Source organism: Balaenoptera acutorostrata, chromosome 5, assembly GCF_949987535.1.
Source record: "Balaenoptera acutorostrata chromosome 5, mBalAcu1.1, whole genome shotgun sequence".
NCBI classification, from domain to species: Eukaryota; Metazoa; Chordata; class Mammalia; order Artiodactyla; family Balaenopteridae; genus Balaenoptera; species Balaenoptera acutorostrata.
Genome location: NC_080068.1, coordinates 14,918,536 through 14,946,154, shown reverse-complemented (window position 1 = coordinate 14,946,154; position 27,619 = coordinate 14,918,536). Strand labels below are relative to the sequence as shown.

The 27,619-nt window shown below is 37.0% G+C and overlaps 1 protein-coding gene across 1 annotated transcript; it reads left to right on the top strand.

Moving 5' to 3' along the window:
- On the top strand, positions 1-27,619 carry HPGDS (hematopoietic prostaglandin D synthase). The gene is made up of 5 exons (XM_007184086.2): positions 1-133; positions 6,802-6,894; positions 11,472-11,581; positions 16,326-16,424; positions 27,455-27,619. The coding sequence occupies exons 1-5, from the start codon at positions 1-3 to the stop codon at positions 27,617-27,619; spliced, it is 600 nt and encodes a 199-aa protein (XP_007184148.2).

Here is a 27,619-nt window from a genome sequence, read left to right as displayed (position 1 = left end):
ATGCCAAACTACAAACTCACTTATTTTAATATGAGGGGGAGAGCAGAAATTATTCGTTACATATTTGCATATTTGGACATAAAGTATGAAGACCACAGAATAGAACAATCTGATTGGCCTGAAATCAAGTCAAGTAAGTAGCACAAATGTAGTTCATGGAAATGTATGTAGAGAAAATGTTTCCAGAACCTTTTGTCTTTCCTCAGGGAAAGGAAAATAGAAAGGTTTTTAAATCTCATGTAGCTTTACACTGAGAAGCAGCAGTTCAGGCAAGTTAAATAAATGCTATGTGACCCAGAAAATTTCCTATTGAGGTGAAAACACAAACCTGACAGAGGGAGCATATAAAAATAACACAACATGAAGCTTTCTCAGAAGAGCTGAAATGGAGGAAATACTGAAGTCAAACTTCTGATCATTGGAATAGACTGGGCTTGCTCAGATATCAATAATATTTGGATGATAGATCAGATAAGCTGCTGTAACAGAAAACAAAACTCAAATGGCTTAAATAACAAGGAAATGAACTGTACCACATAACTGAAACTCCAGAAGTAGGCCAGGTTTCAAAAGATGGCTTTATCCATTTTTCCTCCTCAGTGTGTTGGCTAAATCATGAAGCTGGTAGCAATATGTTTGCTGCAATTCCAGCCTCGCAGCGTTGAGAAGCAATTTTGAGAGGCTAGAGGAGAAAGCACTGCTTCCTTAAGTGTTCCCAGAAGAACGAGGAAAAACTTCCCAGGTGACCTCAGCAAACCTCTCGTGTTTCACTGGCTCAGATTGGGTCACGTGTCCATTTCTGAACCAATCATTGGCAAAGGGAGTGGGAGGAACCTTAGAATCATCTAATCCACCTCTGAAGTAGGGGATGGAAGCAGTTTTCATGAGGCTTTGTGACCATATGAGAGAGGGGTGGATACGTGAACAAAACTGGGGTCTGTCTGATCAGAGGAAAGAGCAAATTTACAAACTGGGCAGGTAACACAATGAAAACATGCTACTTAGCACTCAGGACAGTGACGAAGAATTAGAAATATTATTAAACAAACAAAAGTGTGTGGTTTTCAGTTAAGTTGTAAGTCATCCTCTAGATGCTTGCCATGTTCCCTGGAAATACTAACTAAATATTAAGTGTCTAAAATTTTTATTTTTATGCTAGATTATTAAAATTTCAGATAAAGATGAAGCTGAAGAAAACAACTATTTAGCATTTGTAGGCTATCAGAACTGGCTAGTCTGCAGACCCTATTTCATTTAATTTCTCTAGCACGTCAACACGGGATGTATTATTGTTTCTATTTTATAGTTGGATTAACTGAAGCACACAGAGTTTAGGTATTTTTTCCAGGTTCACAGCCCTAGCAAGGTACAGCTGATTTTCAAACACAGGTCCATCTAATACTATAGCCCAAGTTATTTGCACTAGATAATGCCAACAAAAATAATACCATGATAATTGACGTATTCACAATAAATATTGCCGCTTGACTGTTGGAAGCATGAGTTTCTCTGAAGTCATTGCCCCTGTAATTACTCTTTTTCTTATCAGAGAACTCTTCTCCGATGGGATGGAATATCTTATTTCCTGTTCTTCTGAAACTTTACCTTTAAGATCCAAGCATTTCTTCTGATATCAGAATTTGTACATGAGCTTCTGTGGACATAAAATAGGTGAATATTAAATTTATCCATTAAATAAGTCAAGATGAATAGCAAGTTGTAGAGGTATTACATATAACAAATTCTGCCTTTTCGTTTTTAGATATAAGTTCTTTGTATTCTTTATACCCTATTCTACCTTAACTTTTCATTATGTTATTAAAAATGGAATTACTGCATTTTCTTAATGTTTTCACATATTCTTAGAATTGAAAGGGATCTTAAAGTTAGTGATGGTTAAGCTACAGTATAAAATGCTTTAACATACACCCAACACAAAAATGGCTTAAAGAGGATAAAAATTTATTTCTTTTGCATAAAAGCCCAAGTTAGTATAGCAGTTCTGCCCCATGAAGTTGTCAACGATGAGGCTCATGAACATTTCTGTTCATCTGCACCCGTAGTGGGTTCTTATTGACACAGTGTGAATAGTTCACCCTCCTTCCATATTCCAACTCACAGAAAGTGCAGAAGAGGGAAGAGAACACACCTCTTCCTTTTAACAGCCTGACCAGAAAGTTGCACACATCACATCAGTTATATCTGTTTGGCAAGAAATTAGTCATGTGGTCATTCATTGTTGCGAAAGAAGCTGGGAAACATTGACTTTATTGTGGACAACCATTTGCCCAGCTAAAAATCCAGGGTTTTATTACTTTGAGGAAAAAAAAGCAAAGAATAGGTATTGAAAAGCAGTTTCTATTACAAATTGTATCTGGTATCATCTCCTGTCCAATTTAGGGATGCTCTCTGGTGTTTGAAACTCGCTATGACCATCCCCTCTGCTATAATCTAGAATATCATTGGATATTTCTATTAAAATTTTCTTCCTGGTCAAACCTGGTAGACTGTACACATGTGTTTAATCTCTCCTTTAATAACATTAACGTACTTAAACAAAAGTCACCACCCCCCCAAGGACAAGGAAATCAACCTTGAATATGATAGCACAAAATTCTGAAAGCTAGAAAGCCGGTCAAAGAATGGTAAGGTGACTTACCATTAAGGCCAGTGATGCTCAAATATAAGCCTGGAGGAGAAAAAGCCCAGCCAAATCACTCCAGAGATCCTCCAAAGGGTCAGGAATTGGTTGCAAAAGATAACTTCAAGAGCTGAGCTGATACAGGGTTGCCTGGAAGAATATGAAGAAGCAGTATGACCACAAGTTCCCTCTCTCTCCCTGGAAGAAGCATGGAGATTACTTTCAAGAGGATGGACCAGAGGATTCTAGGACACCAGGCATGTCTCGGACACAATGCTATAGTAAACATGGCATTCAGTGGAAGTCTAGAAACTAGATGGTGGTACCAACAGCCCTTTCCCCTGCTCTACAATCAATGGCAACCAGGCTAATATCCCTCACACAGGAAATGGGAGGAATTCTCTCTGGGGAAGCTGACCAGTCTAAGAAAAATGTCTAACAGATACTGAACAGATGGGGATCCCTCAATGAATTTGCCTAGCCCAATCTGTGGGCAAGCCCCTCCTACGCACACTGAGATTCCAGTTAGCTTTTACTTCTTTGCCCTTTTAAATAGTAATGACAATTCAAAAGTTAACCCATATTTGAGAAAAGTCTCTAATATAAAAGAGACCTAAAACCAAACACATCTGGAGATGTCAAGATGGTATAGCAAGAAAACAACTTCAAAAATATAAAATCCTCAGAGAAAAGAGAAGATATTCTATACAATCTAAAAGGAATGTACGGAGACAAAAAGTTCTTGGAAATTAATGTCTGATACAAAGAAATCAATAAAATGATGAAAACTATGTAAATCCCCCAAAAAGCACAATAGGAAAAAAATGAAAAATAAGAGAATAAAGATAAGGAAAATTGAGAATGAACCAGTTTAGGAGGTCCAACATCTCCATGAAATTCTGGGAAGGGAGAACAGAAAGAAAGGGGGAGGAAAACTTAAAAGAATCTTCTTTATACAAAATTGAAATTATCTCCATGTGGCTTTCATACATTGGTCTTGGACATACCATTTTAATCCATGGAGAACAAATTATTTTTTCTCTCACATCCAATTATTAGAAGACATTTAGTATCTTTAAGACATCATAGAGAAAAAGCCATTGCTGTATATAGTCAGTTTAATGAAAATGCTCTGAAGATAAAGAAGGTCTTTGGCTGAATTCAGAATCGAGTCCCTAGGTAACTCATTACCTGTATCTCTATTTAGATATCAACTTTTGGAGCTTCTTTGATTGTTTCTCCTATCATCATTGTGAAATTCAGTCCACCCTTCCCACCCCTGACTCTACTTCTTGATTTAGGTACTGTTTCCTATGGACTGTCTGAGATCTGCAATCACATCTAGGTTCAAAGGACAACTCTCTTCTCTTCCTGGAGTGTTCCATTTATTTCCCCTGGTTTGGGTTTGCACACCACCCAAGTAGAACAAGCTTCTGTTAGACTCTGTCTGCTATTTTACACGTAGTGCCTGTGCCTGCAAGCTTAAGAACAGCACAGAGCAGAATGGGACCATCACTCCTGGCACAAGTGTAGACATTTTTCTAAGACGTTTTACCAAGATCACAGTAGCTATGTTGGCAGCCATATCATACTGAGGCCTTGCATTCAGCACAACTAAATCTCTTAAAGCTTTTTGACAGGTGCTCCTGTTAAGTTACAACTCCAACACCATGAAATTCTTTTTTTCTGGAACCAAATAAAGGACTTAGCATTTGTCTTCTTAAATTTCTTCTTGTTAGATGCAGCCCACATTCCAATTGTTGGCAATTATTCCAAGCTTGGCTCAAATGCTTCCAGTAGCTGAAAGCTTACCACCACATAAGAAAACACATTCCATTGTAAATAGCTCCAAAGGTAACAGAATTATTCTTCATCTTGAGTTAAAATATGCCCTTTAGGACTTCCCTGGTGGCGCAGTGGTTTAGAATCCGCTCGCCAACGCAGGGGACATGGGTTCGAGCCCTGATCCGGCAAGATCCCACATGCCGCGAAGCAACTAAACACGTGCGCCACAACTACTGAGCCTGCGCTCTAGAGCCCCACGACCCACAACTACGGAGTCTGTGCTCTGCAAAAGAGAAGCCACTGCAATGAGAAGCCCGCGCACCGCAACGAAGAGTAGCCCCAGTTCGCCTCAACCGGGGAAAAGCCCGCGTGCAGCAACGAAGACCCAACGCAGCCCCCTATCAAAAAATTAATTAATTAATTAATTAAAATATGCCCTTTAAAAATTTATTCTTGGTCCTCATTCTGCATTTTAGAGATAGTCCGAATAAGTAAGATTTTTTTCCCATTTGATAGCTATGCCATATTGGAGATGGTTTTTATATTCCACTTCGTTTGTTCTGTCTTCTTCAGTGAAGAGTGGTAGAAGTTCTTCAGCCAATCCTCATATAATGTGATTTTCAGACCCTCTCTAACTTGGATACTATCCTCTGGGCTTGCTCTGATTTTTAATATCTTTCAAAAACATGGCTCTTAGAACTAGAAAACAGCTGAGCAAGAGTTCCAACTGGATTTCACCTCTCACTTGGCTCTCACCTCTACCAGGTGTGTGATCTGGACTATTTCTATAACCTCTCTTCATCTCATTTCCTCATTTATAAAATGAGATGGTAGTTAATACCTACTTCATAGGGTTGTTATAAGTACCAGAAGACTGAACGGGCACATTAAATATTTAGTACAATGCCTAGCACAAAAGGAAGCACCCCTCAAAATGTTAGGCATGTTAATTCCCTCTTGATTACATACTTTGCTTCAAATAAGGCATCACAATTTGTATCAGTTTTATTTGGGACTTTGTTTTGCTCACTGCAGTATCTCAGACACCTGGAATAGTACTTGGCACACTTATTAGCTAAGTGTTCAAAGATGTTTTTATTCCTGATGTGAACTGTAGTTCGTCTTGTACTTATTCAGTGCATACGAAAGACACTTGAAGGTTGATTCTAGTAGTTGTGTTACAGTCATGGGATTATGAGTGGCACTTTATTCTTTTCCCTCTTTCCAAAATAATTATATGTCCCAACCTAAGGCACTGGTTGGGAAAATTGTGATTAATTCATATGGCAAAATGTATGCTTTAAAAAAATGATGTATTATTGATTTAGAAAGATTTTAAAAGGTATTATCAAATTAAAAAAGTGGTTTACAGACATATATACATTATGATTTTGTTTTGATATATATGGGAAAGCAATTAAAATATTAAAATGTTTATCACTGTGTGGTAGAATTATTTTTATTTATCTTCAACTTAGAATTTTTCTATAATGAAGAATAATAAATTATTCTCCGACAAAAATATAATAGGTTTAGATAAGAAAACAAAGTAGGATTTACAGATAAATATTAATACACCTGCTATGAGTCTGTCCTATATTTGTACAAATATGCTTGTTGCTTACTATATACTTCAAATGGTCAATAAGAATTTGGCTAAGTTCCTTACCATAACTCAATATCAAACTCTTCATATTCCTCAGACTATGGTTTTAAAGAATAATTTATGTAATCTCTGAGGACTGAAAATTTAATAAGGCTTTAAAAGTTTTTTAAAAAAATTATATAGTAAGTATGTGAGATAATATATAATACATATCGATAGTATCACTGTAAACCTGGGTTTTAGACCCAGTTCTGTCACTAACCCTATAGCAGCTCTTCTAACAACTCTTCTTTTCCCCTTTTCTAAAAAAATTGAAGTATAGTCACTGTTCAATATTATATAAGTTGCAGATGTACAATATAGTGATTCACAATTTTTAAAGGTTATACTCCATTCGTAGTTATTATAAAATATTGGCTGTATTCCCCATGTTGTACAGTATATCCTTGTAGCTTATTTTATACCTAATAGTTTGTACCTCTTACTCCCCCACCCCTATCTTGCCCCTCCCCTCTTCCCTCTCTCCACTTTTAGCCACTCATTTGTTCTCTATATCTGTGAGTCTGTTTCTTTTTCTAACAACTCTCTTTTTTAAAACTTGTAAAATGTAAAGATTCCACTAGAGGATGCCTAATGTCCCTTCTAGAATAAATATTCAAGAATTCTGTAACGTTACTATCATGTTTTAGTTCCACAATTATCAGTAAAATGGAAGTATTATAACTTGATTTTGTTCTGGAAGTTAATTCTTTGCTCATTTTGTTTTAAGCTCTTCCATTTGGCAAAATTCCCATTTTGGAAGTCGATGGATTGAACCTTCACCAGAGCCTAGCAATAGCAAGATATCTGACCAAAAACACAGGTAGTATATTTACTGTGTGTACAGTTTTTGATAACTGAAAAATAACCACATGGCAGATATTCAATATTCATTAAGTAACTTTATTACTGAATGGGATTAAAATATAGTGCAAAGGAGAATGGGATTAAATGCCAGAGAAGTATAAATATACCATCTCTACCAGTTTAATTTTCCCTGAGTCCCCTAGACAATTAATTTTATACTGCCTGCAGTCTCTCCTGCCCCACACTTCCTTGTCCTCAATCCCTTATTGGAATTTAGCTGAAAAATTAGACAGATGTGTCTGAACCCAAACTTCCGCTAGCATGCATATCATAAGTTATCAGAGAAGATTAATTAATGGGAAATACGTGTGGCATAGGGAGGCTGAAATGACTCATACTATTAAAATCATGTACCCAATGTCTTTCATCCTAATCATGCTAAAAAAAATAGAAGGGAAGTCTTCTTTGCCTCCATAAAGTGCCATCTGAGGCATCCTGAGTGGGTAGTTGGCTACTGGATTGTTTATTTAGCACATGCGCTAACATGATAAGATGAGGAGAAATAAAGGAAACTTAGTTCTCATCTTTGCCTGGTGCCCTTCCCCATCTTATGCTCTGCTGTCTTCTCTGTCCCCTCACACTCCCATAACACTCTTTTTGAGGGAAAGGCTACATTTGGCTTCTTTTAAAGCCCCTTTCTTTGTAAATAATCTGCAGAATCACCATGCCCCACTCCTGACACTGACACCCTCTTTGCTACCCCCAAAACCACTATGATCCAAGCTGTAGAGACATTGTTAGCTTACCAATAAAATGGGCCATAATTACTAGACCTTCATTTTTGGACCAAAGTAATGTATGTATGTTAAAAATACAAAAATTTGTGTTACACTAACACGTTTCAGCCAACAAAATTTTTTGGAAGTTTAAAAGAGATGGCGGGACTTCCTTTGTGGTCCAGTGGCTAAGCCTCTGCACTCCCAATACAGGGGGACTGGATTCAATCCCTGGTCAGGGAACTAGATCCCGCATGCCACAACTAAGAATTCACATGCAGCAACTAAAAAAAAAAAAAAGATCTCACATGCTGCAACTAAAAATATCCTGCGTGCCGCAACTAAGACCCAGCAGAGCCAAATAAATGAATAAATAAATAAATAAATAGATAGATAAATAGATAAATATTAGAGATGGAGATGACTTCTGACTATGGAAATTTGACTTTGAAGTGAAAATGACATTTAAGTTGAGCCTGAAAAGATACCTAGAATTTCAAGAGACAGATTTGGACTTGAGCAGTGTTTCTCAAATTTTACGTGCATCAGGATCACTTGGAGGCTCATTGAAACAGATTGTTCAGGCTTGACTCCAGAGACTGTGATTCAATAGGCCGAGGGTGGGAAATTTGCATTCTTACCAACTTCCCAGATGATGCCTTATGCAGCTGGTCCATGGAACTCACTTAGAGAATCTCTGGACTAGAACATTCCAGACAGAGAAAAAATGGCAGGAGAAAAAGAAAAGAACTTCAAAATTTGCTGGGTGGAACGGAAGTAGAAAGAGAAAGGGATGGAAAAACAAATTGGAATCTGGTAAGAAAGAGCCAGAGTATTAACGTCATCCCTTAAACAACTGTAGAGTTGTTTTCAAATTGAGATCTAATTGACCTATAACATTACATTAGGTTCAGGTGTATGACATAATGATGCAGTACATGTATATATTGCTAAATGATCACACAGTAAATCTAGTCAACATTCTTCACCTCACATAGTTACAGATTTTTTTCCTTGTGATGAGAACTTTTAAGAACTACTCTCTTAGCCGCTTTCAAATATATGGTATTCTTAGCTATACTCACCATGCTGTACATTACATCTCCAGGACGTATTTATCTTATAACTGGAAGTTTGTATCTTTTGACCACTTTCACCCATTTTACTGCCCCTACCCCTGCTCCTGCCTCTGGTAACCATCTGTTCTCTGTATCTATGAGTTAGTTATTAGGAGTAATTTTTAAAGATTCCAATATGAGTGAGATCAAACAGTGTTTGTCTTTGACTTCAACTGTAAATTTTTATCTGGAAAAGCAACATAACCATGGCTATGAGCTTAGGAAGATTATTCTGGCCATACTTTGTATTTGTTTGGCATGACTGCAGGGGTGCCTATTTGGGAAATATGAGAAAGTTTGTGAAGATAGAATCATCCTAGGGTTAGAAGACAGATACTGGCATGTGGAGGGCAGTCTATTTGAGCAAGAGAGTAAGGGCCAGGCAGACGACAACTTGGACATATTTCCTTATTCCCATAGCTCCTTCTCCTTCTCCTCTTCCTCCTCCTCTTCTTAAAAGAAAAATTTCCTTGGCTTGCAATATCCTTTCTGTTGTCTGTCTTTCCCAGTTAGCCATAAGGGCCATGCAGGCAAGGAATTGATCTCCTTTGTTCGCTTCTGTAGCCCCAGTTGGGGCCGACCCAAAAGGATACACAGAGAACTATCCAAAAGGAAGTGGAGAATATGGTTCTGGAATTTAGGACTAAACATGTTGAATGAGTCATCTGTATAAAATTGACAGCTGAAGCCTTAAGTGTGGAAGTCAAAGTAGGGATGAAAATGAGCGAAGAGAACTTATGATACAATTCGGAGGGATTTCTCAAGGTCAGAAAGAAGAATCAGCCTTTGAACATCACACACGTGAAAATATAGATAGTTTACAGAAGAACGCTAATTACTAAGGCATTTTCTTTCACTTTTAACAGCTTTATTGAGGTGTGATTTACATACAGTTCACCCATTGTCAGTATATACAGTTCCTTGATTTTTAGTAAATTTATACATTTGTACAAAAGCAACCTATTTTATATTTTTATTTTTTATTGAAGTTACAAGTTATAGGTGTACAATATAGTGATTCACAATTTTTAAAGTTATACTCCATTCACAGTTATAATAAAATATTGGCTATATTCCCTGTGTTGTGCAATATATCCTTGTAGCTTATGTTATACATAATAGTTTGTACCTCTTAATCCCCTACTCCTATATTGCCTCTCCCCTCCGCCCCCCACTGGTAACCACTAGTTTGTTCTCTATATCTGTGAGTCTGCTTCTTTTTTGTTATATTCACTAGTTTATTGTACTTTTTAGATTCCACATATAAGTGATATCATACAGTATTTGTCTTTCCCTGTCTGACTTATTTCACTTAGCATAATACCCTCTAAGTCCATCCATGTGTCTGCAAATGGCAAATATTCATTCATTCTTTTTTATTGCTGAGTAATATTCCATTGTGTTTATATATACCACATCTTCTTTATCCATTCATCTGTTGATAGACACTTAGGTTGCCTCCTTATCTTGGCAATTGCAAATAATGCTGGTATGAACATTGGGGTGCATGTATCTTTTTGAATTAGAGCTTTTGTCTTTTCCATATGTATGCCCAGGAGTGGAATTGCTGGGTCATATGGTAGTTCTATTTTTAGTTTTTTGACAAACTTCCCTACTGTTTTCCACAGTGGCTGCTCCGATTTACATTCCCACCAACAGTGTAGGAGGGTTCCCTTTTTCTTTTTCTCCACATCCTCACCAACATTTGTTATTTGTGTTCTTTGTGATGATAGCCATTTTGACAGGTGTGAGGTGATATCTCATTGTGGTTTTGATTTGCATTTCCCTGATGCTTAGTGATGTTGAGCATCTTTTCATGTGCCTGTTGGCCATCTGCATGTCCTCTTTGGAAAAATGTCTATTCAGTTCTTCAACCCAGTTTTTAGTTAGATTATTTGTCTTTTTGATGTTGAGTTGTATGAGCTGTTTATATATGTTGGATATTAATCCCTTATCAGTCATATCATTTGCAAATATTTTCTCCCATTCAGTAGATTGCATTTTCATTTTGTTGATGGTTTCCTTTGCTGAAATGCAACCTATTTTAGAATGCTTCTACACCGAATCATTTTAGAATGATTCCTTAGCAAAATGATGGTCAGCGAATGGCAGTAAAGAAAAAACACAACATTTCTATTATTTTAAACTTATAATTCCCAGGAAGCAAACAAATGCTGCTGACAAAAAATTATCTGCACATGTAACAGTAATTCTTTCTACAAGATAAATGATAATGTATGTACAGGTTATTTATTGTAGTATCACTTGCACTAGCAAAAGACTGGAAACAAACCTAATCAGTTGAGGCTAGTTAAATAAATTGTGGCACTTCCACTTAAAGGAATCCCATGTACCTGAAAAAAGAGCAAGGATGCCTTTAAGGGACTTGTAAGAAAAGATCTCTAGGATATATGGGGGAGGTGCGTTTTGAGTGGGATACCTATTCTTATTTTCATTAAGAAACAATGGAAGAATACAAAATAAATGAATGAAAATGGTTACCAATATGGTAGGTAGGTAAGGAAGCAAAATGAAGTGAATGGGTCAGAGGTGGAAGTTAGTCTTCACTGGATACTGTTTTATATTGTTTTGAATTTTTGAACCATATTAATATATTGCCTATTTTTTAAAAAGTTTTACTATAGTAAAATAAATTGAGCATATTCTTGGGCATAAAATGGCCTGTCTCTATTCCATAGATTTGGCTGGAAAAACAGAATTGCAACAATGTCAAGTTGATGCAGTCGTGGACACATTGGATGATTTCATGTCTCGTTTTCCTTGGGCAGAGAAAAAACAAGATATAAAAGTAATGTGATCAGTTTGCTGTTACTGCTATTAATCATATCCACTTGCCAAACATTGTTAGGTGCTTTTAAAAGTTCCTTTTTATCAAAGTAAGACATACATCTAGTTTTAAAATATCAAATTATATTAAAAAGTTTAAAACAAAGTACTACAGTGATTCCCAGCCTTACCTCTTCACATTAACCCTTCCTCAGATGCAACCCTCATTTTAACACTTTTAGCTCTTTCTTTAGGATTTATACATCTCCACATTTTTTATAGGATATGTAAATATGGCTTTCTTTGATTCACAAATTTTAGATAGTTTTGATAGACTTATTATAGTAATGAGAATTTATCTCTTACATAGTCATTCTCTCTGCTTCCCTTCCCCCAAACTCCTAATATAATATTAAAATTTTGTGGTGAAATCTATATTCAGTCATTACATTAGTATGCCTATGCAGATATTGTACAAAACTGTGCATTCTGGTATACTTTGATTGTATTTCCTTTCTCACTTTCCTCCTCAAATTAGTAATTGTCTTTTTTTCATTTGCTTAATTCCTTTTTACTTTTATTGCTGAACCTTCCCACACTATCCAATGGCCTGCCAATGCAATTTTCCACAAAGTCAATGATATCAGATAATCTACTGTTTCCATTATTTTCTTGGAGCTATCGAGCCAGAGATTTCCATTCTCCTTTGTAGAGCTGTCTAGGTTTTTGCACAGCTGTCATCATTGGACTTTCCTTCACTGCCGTCCCAGGAACGTCTTTCTCTTGAGCTGGAGTCCTGTTTCCTGGATGACATCCTCTGTTTTTATTTACTCCCTTGTCTACTTGGGGCACATCTCCAGTATTCATATCTCTTATCCTCGAGAATTCTTCACTTAAAATTTTGGAAACTGTTGTTATCCTCATTTTCCAGATGAAGAAATTGAGGTTCATGTAGTGTAAATAACTTACCTAAGGTTACTTAGCTGGTAAGTGGTACGCAAGGAATGCAAATCCCAGACACTCTGGCTCAGACTCCATGTTCTTTACCACTGGATGTAATGCCACAGTGGTAGCAGCCATTCAAAACAGCTGTGCAGGAGTATTTATGTACATGTTACGGCTTAAGGCCTGTATCCAAAAGCTACAGCACAGAACAAATGGCAGTCTTATCAACTTACTTAAGCATATTTATTCTTTTTTTTTTAATATAATATAGGCCATATATGACAAACCCAGCTAACATTATTCTTTTTTTAATTAATTAATTAATTAATTTTTATTTATGGCTGTGTTGGGTCTTCGTTTCTGTGCGAGGGCTTTAGTTGCGGCAAGCGGGGGCCACTCTTCATCGTGGTGCGCGGGCCTCTCACTGTCGCGGCCTCTCTTGTTGCGGAGCACAGGCTCCAGACGCGCAGGCTCAGTAGTTGTGGCTCACGGGCCCAGTTGCTCCGCGGCATGCGGGATCCTCCCAGACCAGGGCTCGAACCCGTGTCCCCTGCATTGGCAGGCAGATTCTCAACCATTGTGCCACCAGGGAAGCCCCAAGCATATTTATTCTAAATACTGTTTGTTTCATTAGGACCCTCTGATTTAAATAGAGATATTTGGAACATAAAAGTATTCACGTTTACTGATTCCTTGACATAAATGTAAGGTGTGTGGGGAGACACACACACATACGTATATATACACATACCTGACTAACCAGAACAAAGTCTTAAATAAAAACTCATCTTTGAGGATAGAAATACATTTGGGCTCTGGAGTCAGACTGCCAGGCTTGAATCCTAATTCTCTTCTTACCAGTTGTCACTTAACTCCCTATCAAATTTTCACATTCTGTGTCTGTAAAGTAGGGATATCATAGAATCTGCTTCAAAGTATGTTGGGAGGATTAAATGGTAGCATAAGTACCTATGGCTAGGTGGAAAGTGTTCACTAAATATTAGTTATTATAGTGTTTTTATATAATTCAGTGCTCATTGTTTTTCCTTTTATTTGTCAGACATGACATCTATATTTCACATATCCTTATAAATGCAGAGACAAGTAGATGCATAATCCTCAATTTAGAAAAAAGTATCTAAAGGTTTTTGTTCCATGTGGGCTTGCCCTCTCTACTTCTCTATTTTTCCGTTCTCCTTTTCTCCCAAAGGAAAATGTTCTTTGAACATTTATGATAAGGGGAACTCTACCTTTGTATTAGAATAACAATGCTCTTACATGCTACCTATCTCAGAAAAACAAATTCACAGGACATAATCCAAGTTCATGAATAAATCATATGAAGGGACAACATGTTGCAGAAATAATTGTGAATAGCTAGACTATCTGATTAATAAGCAGGACCTGGCCAGAATACAATGAAAAATACACAGTTCTTTTTGCATCTCATTACTTAGTCTCTCCGTAGTGGGTTGCATTGCTGCCACCTTGTGGTCAGATAAAATTTTCAAAAGCAGAATATTGATACAGTAAAGATGGATGAACAGTGAAAATAGTCCTCTTCTTATATGTTCTTTAAAAATCTATCGAGTACACATAATTATAAATGTTTCAGTGCTAAAAATTCCATTTCCAATTTAAAATTTTTAAAAAATTAATTTAAATTTAATTTAAAGGCAAAATATGTCTCTGAGCATTGGCCACACTGATAATCCTTGAATTTATCACTAGTGTTTCTGTGGTTATTCAATGTGTCTGTTTCAGTTTCCTCACCTGAAGAACAGGGCAGGGGGTTGGGGGTGGGAGGGTGATGGGTCAGCAGGATTGAAGGAACATCAGTGGCCCATTTCCAATCCTAAACGATTTGGGCAGTGTGGATTTTAAAATGGTGCTTTGGAGAAATATGCAAACCTCCCTAAATCCTCTAAATGTCATTTGATAGAATACAATAGCAATGACTTTTCAGTGTGCAAAAATCTCCTTCCTTATAACTCTCTGGAGGAGGTAGAAGGAAATTTCTGAGTCCACAAAGTGTAGGAATGGCTATATAGGGTTTATCAGAAAACACATTTTAAAAAGGATATATAAGAAAATTTTATCTTCTTTAGGTTATTTTGGTGAGTATTCTTTAAAATGACTCTTAAATACTAATGGTTATGCTGTTTAGCAATTTACATTTCATTAGACTGATATGAGTCTCACCAAACACATAAAGAGAACCTGGGCTAAAGAACTCAAGAGCGCAGAGATAAGATTTTTATCTGGCACTGCATATACAAAGAAAGCATTGGTGTACCTTACGCTGAGAAAATGCACAGTAGAAAAAGTGGCAGAATTACCCAGGTGAATGCACAGGAGTTTTTGGAAAGCTGTACAGCATCTATATCCTGTTCCATTTAACTCCCTCCTGTTTCTAGCTATTCTAGGACAGCCAAGCTGGCTATTACCTCCCCAACTGATGCTGATCTAAGCTAAGCTATGGGAAATGTCACGTGTTTCTGGACCCATTGCCTCTTAGCTCACAAATTCTGTGGAAGGGGCTGAAGGATTCACACTATTTTATTTAGAACTATGAATATATTAACCATAGAGAGAGAACCTTAGGTACAAAGGTGGTATAGAACCGTGGAAAGCATATGAAGTCAAAATAATGACAAACTTCCCAACCTTCAGTTCCTGAAATGTGGCAAACCTATGTAAATCTGTAATGATGCTTTTGCAAACTGTGCCCTACAAATATAAGGCATTATGTTATAAAAATCTATATTACCCAGCTAAGTCATAATAGTAACAGGAAGTAAATCAGTAAATTGGTGAGGGAGTTATCCACTATTTGACTTACCTTAATAGAGGCTGGATTTTATTATAGATTTTATAATATTCATTCATTTATGAATATTAATGATATATGTATATTTTATAATATTTTGAGTTTGGCTTACATTTCATATCCACAATACAAACCAGCCTGATTTTCATATATACACAAATAAATACCTCTTACCAAGAAAGAGACCATGAATAAATTATTTGGTCTTCAAAGATTCAAGTAAAAACACAAAGATAATGTTTTTAAATGGATATATCTGTTATTTTTTCCCAAGGATATTATTTGGTTTGTAATAATATCTTACATATTATATCAAAATGGGGAACCTTGGATTGATTTTACAGATGATAGTCAAGGCAGAGAAATCTCACTCTAAGGTACAATGTCAAGCCAAACAGAGGAAATCTGCCCAAGAACGTTACTATTCATTATGGATTACTTCCGTTAAGTGTAACAGTGAGATGAAAGACTGCTAAACTGGAGGAATCTTACAAAATAATATTTTATTAATATTTTATTAATAATAGTCTTACAGAATAAATTTTATTTACAAAATAAATTAATTTCTTTACCTTTAGTTAAATTATTTCACTTTAAAGGGAGTGAGCCTAAAAAAGGGAGGGAATTTTAGAAATGTAAAAACATAATGGAATAATTTTCCTTAACAAAAATTAAGATAAAAAACCATGAAAAGATTTTATTGATGAAATATTTAGTCATTATATACAAAGAAACAATAAGAACTGATGACAATAATATTTATTTTTTAATCCATGAGTAATAAAGGGAAGAATAAGATCTATAGAAAATCAGAACTGAATCTCCATGCCATACATTTTAAAAAACAAACAAGCAACAACCACCAATAACACGTAACTACTTCCTTTTTGAACTCATGTGGGAGAAAGAAGATGGAAAAATCTGCTTCCTCTTCAACTCATTTGTTTTTCTTCTTATTATGCTTAAAGGAATCTTTTTCTCCCTCTCGTAGGATCAGATGTTCACGGAGCTACTTACATGTGATGCGTCTCATCTTCTGCAAGATTTGGACACATACTTAGGGGAAAATGAATGGTTTATTGGTAACTCTGTGAGTATGTTTTACATCTTAAAAAAATACAAGCATATACATATATGGATAAACCAAAAACTTTATAAAAATGTATTGAAAAAAGGGTTACTCATAGGGAGGGAGTAGGTTAGAGAGCAGGGACAAAAGCTAAACTTCTTTGAATAAAACTTTTTTGGTGGAGTTAACTTTGGAAACATGAACTAAAATATTTTATATAATTATATAAAAACAACAAAAACGTTTTAAAAAGCTATCACTGACAGACTAAAGCAAAGTGAAACAAATGAACTTGTGTCACATTGGTGCATAGGGTATGTGAAGTTACCTGTGGACTCTATTAGTGAAACACTATCTTAAGAAACATCGTCATTTTTAAAAACACAGTGATTTGACTATACATCTCATTATAGATATTTTCTCGGGACAAAAAAATAATATTGTACACCAGTTTCAGTTCACGATGTACTTTTTCTTAAGGTAAAGAAAACAAGCATTTTGTGTCTCTTTTTCTCGAAAAAATAACCAATCTAGTTGTTCTGGCCACCCCTTGGACCCAGATTCTGGTCTCTAAATACTAAAAGTAACCAGAACTTCTTGGAGAAATAGCTCATTCTCAGTTTGGGACAGGAAACGTAAAACATGAGCTGGGAATACTTTGACATAATAGAACCAAATAAATTATCAGACAAAAACCCCCCCAAAACACCAGAGTTGTGTCAGAAGGACTTAGCAGTCAACTTGTAGAGGCTCTCACTGGCCAAAGTTGAGAAAATTCAAGCCACAATAAGAATATTAACTGCAATGGATTGAAACAAATCAAAATGAATGAATCCATGAGTTTATGAGAACCACCATCACCAAATACACACACACACACACACACACACACACACACACATACATACACACACACCCCTCAAAACCAAAGCTTCATTGGTGACTTTTAGAAGATGTTATGGAGCCAAATTATTACAAATTTTCCTTGACTTATGAAGGGATTATGTCCCAATAAATCCATCGTAAATTGAAAATATCATAAGTCAAAAAATACACCTAACCTACTGAACACCATAGCTTAGCCTAGCCCACCTTAAATTTGCTCAGAACACTTACATTAGCCAACAGTTGGGCAAAATCATCTATCACAAAGCCTTTATAATAAAGTGTTGAATATCTCACGTAATTTATTGAATATTGTAGTGAAAGTAAAAGACAGAATGGTTGTATGGGTACAGAATGATTTTAAGTGTATCAGTTGTTTACCCTCCTGATTATGTGGTTCACTGCCGTTGCCCAGCAACATGAGAGAGTACCATACAGCATATCACTAGCCTGAGAAAAGATCAAACTTCAAGATTCAAAGTGCGGTTTCTGCTGAACATGTGTCACTTTTGCACCATGGTAAAGTCAAAAAATTGTAAGTTGAACCATCATAAGCCAGAGACTGTCTGTATTCTGAAAACTGTTAAAAACAAAAAAGTTGGGGGGATTGAATAGAGCATTTATCGTGCCATTCCTATGCCAATTATACCTCAAGATAAAAAAATTGATGGACAAAGTCTGTCTACATAAAGGTATTCTAGTTAATAAGTAAGGAAAGAGGACTTCCCTGGTGGTCCAGTGGTTAAGAATCTGCCTGCCAATGCAGGGGACACGGGTCCGATCCCTGGTCTGGGAAAATCCCACATGCCGTGGAGCAACTAAGCCCAGGCAGTGCGCCACAACTACTGGAGCCTGTGCGCCGCAACTACTGAGCCCACGTGCTGCAACTACTAAAGCCTGTGTGCCTAGATCCCATGTCCGGAACAAGAGAAGCCACCCCTATGAGAACCCTGCGCACCGCAACCTAGAGTAGCCCCCGCTCGCCGCAACTGGAGAAAGCCCAAGCGCCTCATGGAGACCCAGCGCAGCCAATAAATAAATAGATAAATAAATAAACAAATAAACAAGGAGAGATTAAAATAAATCATCACCATTTTCCAACCCATGATGAATCAATGGATCTAAGCATTGACTATCAACAATTGTTAATATCACAAAAAAGGAGAGAACCAGATATTATAGGCCTACTGACAGAGGAGTGCACTGCCACCTATGAAGTAGTCTTGCCAAGAGAAAAATCAAATCTAAATCTGATTTAGAAGCTGTGGTAAGTTGGGGTGCCTGCCTTCAAGGAGACTCCATTCTAGGAGACAAGATACTGCTTTTTGCCATGCTCTTGTGACTTATTTTAATCACTGTCTGCTGAGTCCTGTGGAGACAGAGAAGCAAACTTGCCGTATCTTTTATGTTCCTTTCTCTGCCCTTATTGATTGAACAATTTCTAAGAATGTAAAATATTTTTTTCCTTCTGCTTTTTATGAAAATTCCTTTGTAACCTAACCCCATCTCTTAGTGCTCTCTCCCTTCCTCAAAGTATTCTAAACACTCTGGTGTTTTGTTTTTTCCTCAGACACGAGTCATACTCCCGCCTAAGAGCCTTTACACTTGCTCCTCCTCCTGCCTGAAATGTTTAATCCCCAAATCACTGCATGTCTGGATCTTTTTGTCATCATTCAAGCCTTAGCTTAAATGTCACCTCTTAAAGGACTTCTCTTCCTGACCACTTGAGAATCCCTCTCATCACTCTACTTTGTCTATAGCACCTTTATCACTTTACGTTTCTTTTTTTGATTGAAGTATAATTGATGTACAATATTGTATAAGTCACTGGTGTACAATATAGTGATTCAAAATTTTAAAGATTATACTCCATTTATAGTTATTTTATTTGTTATATTCCCCATGGTGTACAATATATTATAGCTTATTTTATACATAATAGTTTGTATCTCTTAATCACCTACTCCTATATTGCCCCTCCCCCCTTCCCTCTTCCCACGGATAACCACTAGTTTGTTCTCTATATCTGTGAGTCTGCTTCTTTTTTGTTATATTCACTAGTCTGTGGTATTTTTTAGATTCTGCATATAAGTGATATCATACAGTATTTGTCTTTCTCAGTCGAACTTATTTCACTTAGCATAGTATCCTCCAATTCCATCCATGTTGTTGCAAACGGCAAAATTTCATTCTTTTTATGGCCAAGTAGTACTCCATTTATATATATACCACATCTTCTTTATCCATTCATCTGTTGATGGATAGGTTGCTTAGTTTGCTTCCTTATCTTGGCAATTGCAAATAATACTGGTTTGAACATTGGGGTGAATGTATCTTTTCAAATGAGAGCTTTCATCTTTTCCAGGTATGTACGCAGGAGTGGAATTGCTGGATCATATGGTAGTGCTCTTTTTAGTTTTTTGACAAACCTCCCTACTGTTTTCCACAGTGGCTGCTCCGATTTACATTCCCACCAACAGTGTAGGAGGGTTCCCTTTTTCTTTTTCTGCACATCCTCGCCAACATTTGTTATTTGTGTTCTTTTTGATGATAGCCATTTTGACAGGTGTGAGGTGATATCTCATTGTGGTTTTGATTTGCATTTCCCTGATACTTAGCAATGTTGGGCATGTTTTCATGTGCCTGTTGGCCATCTGCATTTCCTCTTTGTAAAAAATGTCTATTCAGTTCTTCTGCCCATTTTTTAATTGTTTGTCTTTTTGATATTAAATTGTATGAACTGTTTATATACATTGGATATTAACCCCTTATCAGTCATGTCATTTGCAAATATTTTCTCCCATTCAGTAGGTTCTTTTCATTTTGTCAGTGGTTTCCTTTGCTGTGCAAAAGCATTTACATTTAATTAGGTCCCATATTTTAATTTTACTTTTATTTCCTCTGCTTTAGGAGACAGATCCAAAAGATATTGCTAAAATTTATGTCAAAATGTATTATTCTGCCTATGTTTTCCTCTAGGAGTCTTATGGTTTCTGGTCTCACATTTATGTGTTTAATATATTTTGAGTTTATTTTTGTACATGGTATTAGAGAATATTTTAATTTCATTCTTTTACATGTAGCTGTCCAGTTTTCCCAGACCCACTTATTGAAGTGACTGTCTTTTCTCTATTGTATATTCTTGCCTCCTTTGTTATAGATTAATTGGCCATAAGTACGTGGGTTTATTTATGGGATCTCTATTCTGTTCCATTGATCAATGTGCCTGTTTTTGTGCCAGTACCATACTGTTTTGATTACTGCAGCTTTGCACTATAGTCTAAAGCCAGGGAGTGTGATTCCTCCAGCTCTGTTCTTCTTTCTCAAGATAGTTTAAGCTATTCAGGGTCTTTTGTGTTTCCATACAAATTTTTAAATTATTTGTTCTAATTCTGTGAAAAATGCCTTGGTATTTTGATAGAGGTTTTATTGAATCTGTAGATTGCCTTGGGTAATATGGTCACTGTAACAATATTAATTCTTCCATCCAAGAATATAGTATATTTTTCCATCTGTTTTTGTCATCTTCAATTTCTTTCATCAGTGTCTTACAGTTTTCCAAGTACAGGTCTTTTACCTCCTTAGGTATGTTTATTCCTAGGTATTTTATTCTTTTTGATGTGATGGTAAAGGGGATTGTTTCCCTAATTTCTCTTTCTGATAACTCATTGTTAGTGTATAGAAATGCAACAGATTTCTGTATAATAATTTTGTATCCTGCAACTTTACCAAATTTATTGATGAGCTTTAGTAGTGTTCTGGTGGAGACTTTAGGAATTTCTATGTATAGTGTCATGTCATCTGCAAACAGTGACAGCTTTACTTCTTCCTTTCCAATTTGGATTCCTTTTAATTTCTTTTGCTTATCTCATTGCTGTGACTAGGACTTCCAAAACTATGTTGAATAAAAATGGCAAGTGGGCATCCTTGTCTTGTTCCTGATCTTAGAAGAAATGCTTTCAGGTTTTCCCCATTGAGTATGATGTTAGCTGTGGGTTTGTCATATGTGGCCTTTATTATGTTGAGGTAGGTTCCCTCTATGCCCACTTTCCGGAGAGTTTTTATCATAAATTGATGTCGAGTTTTGTCAAAAACTTTTTCTACATCTATTGAAATGATTATATGGTTTTTATTCTTCAATTTGTTAATGTGGTGTATCACACTGATTGATTTGTGGATACTGAAAAATCCTTGCATCCCTGGTATTTTGCTAGTATTTTGTTGAGGATTTTTGCATCTATGTTCATCAGTGATATTAGCCTGTAATTTTCTCTTTTTATAGTATATTTGTCTGGTTTTGGTATCAGGGCGATGGTGGCATCATAGAATGAGTTCAGAAGTGTTCCTTCCTCAACAAATTTTTGGAATAGTTTGAGAAGGATAGATGTTAACTCATCTCTAAATTTTTGGTAGAATTCATCTGTGAAGCCGTCTGGTCCTGGACTTTTGTTTCTTAGGAGTTTTAAAATTACTGATTCAGTTTCAGTACTGGTAAAATTTTAAATTAATTTTTATTGGAGTATAGTTGCTTTACAATGTTGTGTTAGCTTCTACTGCACAGCAAAATGAATCAGCCATACATATACATATATCCCCTCCATTTAGGACACTTCAGTGCGTTAAGTAGAGCTCCCTGTGCTATACATTATGTTCCCATCAGTAGTCTATTTTATACATAGTATCAGTAGTGTATATGTGTCAATCTTAATCTCCCAATTCCTCCCACCCCACTCCTTTCCCCCTTGGTATCCATAGATTTGTTCTTTATGTCTGTGTCTCTATTTCTGCTTGGCAATTAAGGTCATCTATACCATTTTTCTAGATTCCACATATATGTGTTAATCTGTCATACAGAGTGAAGTAAGTCAGAAAGAGAAAAACAAATATCGTATATCAGTACTGGTAATTGGTCTGTTCATATTTTCTACTTCTTCCTGGTTTAGTCTTGGGAGATTGTACCTTTGTAAGAATTTGTCCATTTCTTTTAGGTTGTCCATTTTATTTGCATATAGTTGTTTGTAGTAGTCTCTTATGATCCTTTGTATATCTGTGATATTGGCTGTAACTTCTTTTTCATTTCTGATTTTATTGATTTGGGCCCTCTTCCTTTTTTTGTTGATGAATCTGCCTAAAGTTTTATCAGTTTTATCTTTTCAAAGAACCAGCTTTTAGTTTCATTGATCTTTTCTATTTTTTTGGTCTCTATTTCATTTATTTCTGCTCTGATCTTTATGATTTTTTCCTTCTACTAACTTTGGGTTTTGTTTGTTCTTTTCTCTAGCTCTTTTAGGTTCAAAGTTAGGTTGTTTGAGATTTTTCTTGTTTTCTGAGGTAAGCTTGTATCACTATAATTGTCTCTCTTAGAACTGCTTTTTCTGCATCCCATAGGTTTTGGATTGTCGTGTTTCTGTTTTCGTATATCTCTAGGTATTTTCTGATTTCCTCAGTGATCCATTAGTTGTTTAGTAGCATACTGTTTAGCCTCCACATGTTTGTGTTTTTTTTGCAGTTTTTTTCTTCTAGTTGATTTCTAGCCTCATAGCATTGTGGTCAGAAAGATGCTTGATATGATTTCAATTTTCTTAAATTTACCAAGGCTAGTTTTGTGGTCTAGCATGTGTTCTATCCTGGAGAATGTTTCATGTGCACTTGGAAAAAATGTGTATTCTGCTGCTTTTGGATGGAATGCTCTATAAACATCAATTTCTCCTTTTATGTCTGTTAATATTTGCTTTATGTATTTAGGTGCTCCTATGTTGGGAGCATGGTGCATATATAGTTACAATTGTTATATCTTCTTATTGGATTGATCCCTTGATCACTATGTAGTGTCCTTCTTTGTCTCTTGTGACAGTCTTTATTTTAAAGTCTGATTAACTATTGCTACTCTGGATTTCTTTTGATTTCCATTTGCATGGAATATTTTTCCATCCCCTCACTTTCAGTCTGTGTGTCTTAAGATCTGAAGTGAGTCTCTTGTAGGCAGCATATATATGTCTTGTTTTTGGATCCATTAAGCAACTCTATATCTTTTGGTTGGAGCATTTAGTCTATTTACATTTAAGGTAATTATTGATATGTATGTTCCTATTGCCATTTTGTCAATTGTTCTGGTAGGTCTTTTTTCCCCCTTTCTTTTTCTTTTCTCTTGTGATTTGATTACCATCTTTAGTGTTATGTTTGGAATCCTTTTTTTTTCTATTATAGATTTTTGGTTTGTGATTACCATGAGGTTTTTATATAGCAGTCTCTCTCTCTCTATATATTTATGATTGTTTTAAGTTGTGATCTCTTAATTTCAAATGCATTTTAACAACCCTGCATTTGTACTCTCCTTCCCTCATGATTACTGTTTTTGATATCATATTTTGCATCTAGTTGTTTTGTGTATCCCTCAACTGCTTATTGTGGATATAGATGATTTTAAATCTTAACCACTGGACCGCCGGGGAAGTCCCCACTACTTTTGGCTTTTAACATTCCTACTAGCTTTGTGTGTGGATGATTTCCTACATTTACTGTATGTTTGAACCAGTGAGCTTTTTCATTTTGTAATTTTATTGTTTCTAGTTGTGTCCTTATCTTTTTTGCCTAGAGAATTTACTAACATTTGTTGTAAAGCTCGTTTGATGGGGCTGAACTCTTTTAGCTTTTGCTTGTCTGTAAAGCTTTTGATCTCTCCATCAAATCTGAATGAGAGCTTGCTGGGTAGAATATTCTTGGTTATAGGTTTTCCCCTTTTATCACTATATATATATAGGGGATTTATATATAATGTGCCCCTCCCTTCTGGCCTGCAGAGTTTCTGCTGAAAAATCATCTGACAGCCTTATGGGCGTTTCCTTGTATGCTATTTTTCACTTTCTCTTTGCTGCTTTTAATATTTTATCCTTACTTTTTGTAATTTTAAATACAACATCTCTTCGTGTGTTCCTCTTTGGGAACACACATCCTGTATGGTACTCTCTGTGCTTTCTGGACTTGGTAACTGTTTCCTTTCCCAGATTAGGGAATTTTTCAGCTATTATGTTTTCAAATATGTTCTCAGCCCCCTTTTCTCTCTCTTCTCCTTCTGGGACCCCTATAATGTGAATATTAGTATACTTGATGTTTTCCCAGAGGTCTCTTAAACTGTCCTCATTTTTCTTCATTCTTTTTTCTATTCAGTATCAGTGATTTCCACTAATCAGTCTTCCACCTCATTGATCCATTCCTCTGTATCATTTAGTCTACTGTTTATTCCTTCTAGTGTATTCATTTTAGTTATTGTATTCTTCATCTATTTGGTTGTTCTTTATATTTTCAAACTCTGTTAAAAACTTCTAACTCCTCTGTGCATCCATTCTCCTTCTGAGTTCATTAATCATCTTTATGATCATTACTCTGAACTCTTTCTTGGGTAGATTGCTTATCTCCATTCATTTAGTTCTTCTGGGGTTTTATCTTGTTCCTTTGTCTGAAGCATGTTCCTCTGCTGCCTTATTTTGTCTAAGTTGCTATTTGTATTTTTATGTATCTGGTAGGTTAGTTACATTTCCCAATCTTGGAGAAGTGGCCTTCTGTAGGAGACGTCCTATGCGTCCCAGGAGGGCACTCCACTTTTGTCACCCAAGCTATATGCTCTAGGGTTTCCCCAGGAGGGCTGTGAGGGTCTTTCTGTTGTGGTCGGCAGGCTGACTATGTGGGTCATATGTCTGGTAGGCTTGGTTTGTCCCTAGTCTTATTGGTTGCCAGGCCCTGCCTTGTATGGAGGCTGCTGGCTGCTGGTTAGTGGGGCCTGGTCACAAGAGGGCTGATTTCAGAACCCCAGGGGGTCCTGGGGCTAGTGCTGGCTCACTGGTGGATGAAGCCAGGATCCAGAAGACTCCACGGCTGTTCCTGTCCACTGGTGGGTGAAGCTAGGTCCTGGGGTTAGTGCTGGACTATTGGCAGTCACAACTGGTCCTGGAATGTGGGAATCTTGCTGCAGAGCCCAGGGATCCTAGAGCTGGTGTCAGATTGCTGTGGGGGGAGGGGAGGCAGTTCTTGACACAGTTGGGTATGGGGTCTGGGGTGTCCCACAGCTTGTGTTGGCCTGCTAGTGGGCAGAGCCAGGGCCCAGCTGCTCCCAGGGCAGGGTCTGGCCTGCTGTGGGCAGGCTGGGTCCACAAGCTGTGGAATTGTGGTTTTCTTGCATCTGGTGTCTGCCCCCTGGTTGGATGAGTTTGGTCTAGAGGCTAATGCAGGCTTCCTGAGGGCAAGGCCAGCACCTGCCTATTGGTGGGTGGAGCTGGGTCTTGGCCCTCTAGTGGGAAGGGCCAGGTCTAGAGGCATGTCTAGAGTGACCCTAGGTTCAGGAAGTCTTTAGGTAGCCTGTCTGCTGATGGGTGGGGCTGTGTCCCCCCCTAGTTAGTTTTTGGTCTGAGGTTCCCCAGCACTGTTGCCTACAGGCTGTTGGGTGGGGCCAGGTCTTGGCACTCATGAGCTGGAGGGAGGATCCTACAATGGTGCCCACATGGTAGAAAGCTGCCTAATATGGCTGCTGCCAGTTTCTATGTCTCTAGTTTGAGCTGCAGCTGCCTCATTGACTCTCCGGAAGACTCTCCAAGACCAGCAGGTAGGCCAGGCCCCTACTAAATTGCTGCGTTTGCCCTGGGTCCTGGTGTGAGATTTTATGTGCACCCTTTAAGTGTGAAGTTTCTATTTCCCCTAGTTCTTTGGAACTCCCAAAATTAAGTCCTTCTGGTCTTCAAAGCCAAATGCTCTGGGGGTTTGTCTTCCTGGTGCAGGACCCCTGGGCTGGGGGGGCCTGACATGGGGCTTAGAACTCTCACTCCTACGGGAGAACCTCTGCATTATAATTATTCTCGTTTGTGGATTGCCCACCTGGGGGTAAGGGACTGGATTATATTGTGAGTCAGCTCCACCTACCCGTCTCATGTGGTTCCTTCTTTATGTCTTTAGCTGTAGAAGATCTTTTCTGGTAGATTCTGGTCCACTTCATCGATGGTTGTTGTGCAGATACTTGTGACTTTGGTGTGCTTGTAAGAGGAGGTGAGTTCAGGGCCTTTCTACTCCACCATCTTGGCCGATCCCTTGTACCACACTTGACATTTGTCTTCCTGCTTCTGAAGTAAAAGCTGCACCAGAGAAGGGGTTTGCATCACATCTTGCTCTCTAGTCAATCCCAGCACCTAGACCTGTACAGGGCACATAGTAGGTCCTCCATAAATATTTGTTGACTGAACTCTGAATCCTCTAACCAGTAGACTCTCCTAGTTGACAGGTGTTTAGTAAGCAAGTTCATAAAACACTAGAAATCAGCATTATTAAATTCCAAACAAAAGGAAAACTAAGAATAATCCATATTTAAACTTCATTCTTTGACTGATATTTATAGGGAGGCAAAGTAATGTCATCCAGATTAGTATCTAGTCATAAAAGAACAAACAAGTGTACAAATTTAAAAAAACAGGTATACAAGAGTAGGACTACACTGCCATCATCCTGATACTGTCCTGTGGCCAATCTTAGGGTTACACTAATGGTCAGACATATATCTTCTGATGTGATTCAGTATAATGTATGCTAGCCAAAAATATGTAACTTCAAACTATGAACTCTCTAAAGATAACTTGCACTCTCTTCCTTTTTACTCTGCCATATAAAGGAACCGATGAAATAATCATAAAAATCCTGAAGACAGGACATTCTGCAGGACTAGCGTGGAATCTTCAATAATTCAGTGACATGGGAAAAAAAAGGGTACTGTTCTGAATTGAGAGTTAAAGGACATAAGCAGGTGAAATGCATGGTCCTGGAATGGATCCTGCTTTGTCCTATAAAGGACATTTTTGGAACAGATGGAAAAGTACTGATGGTGTGTTAAATAAGATGAAAATGTACTGTCACAGGGAGATGGAAATTGAATCAAGTTACAAAAGAGCATGTACTGTAAGGTCTCATTTTAGTAAAAATACACACACATGCATAAAAAAATACCATATACAGAGGTGTTAACGTGAGTAACCTCTGTGTGTTGGGAGTATGGTGTTATCTATAATTTTCTATAATACACGCATTCTGCTTTTGTAATAACACATTATTTTGAATTAAAAAGAAACTATTTTTAGATTAAGAAGTTAGGCCTTTTATGTCCTAATGAAAATTTGTTTCCTTTAAACTAGGTAACTTGGGCAGATTTCTACTGGGAAATTTGCAGTACCACACTTTTGGTCTTTAAACCTGATTTGTTGGACAACCATCCCAGGCTGGTGACATTACGTAAGAAAGTCCAAAGCATTCCTGCCATCGCCAACTGGATAATGCGAAGGCCCCAGACCAAACTCTAG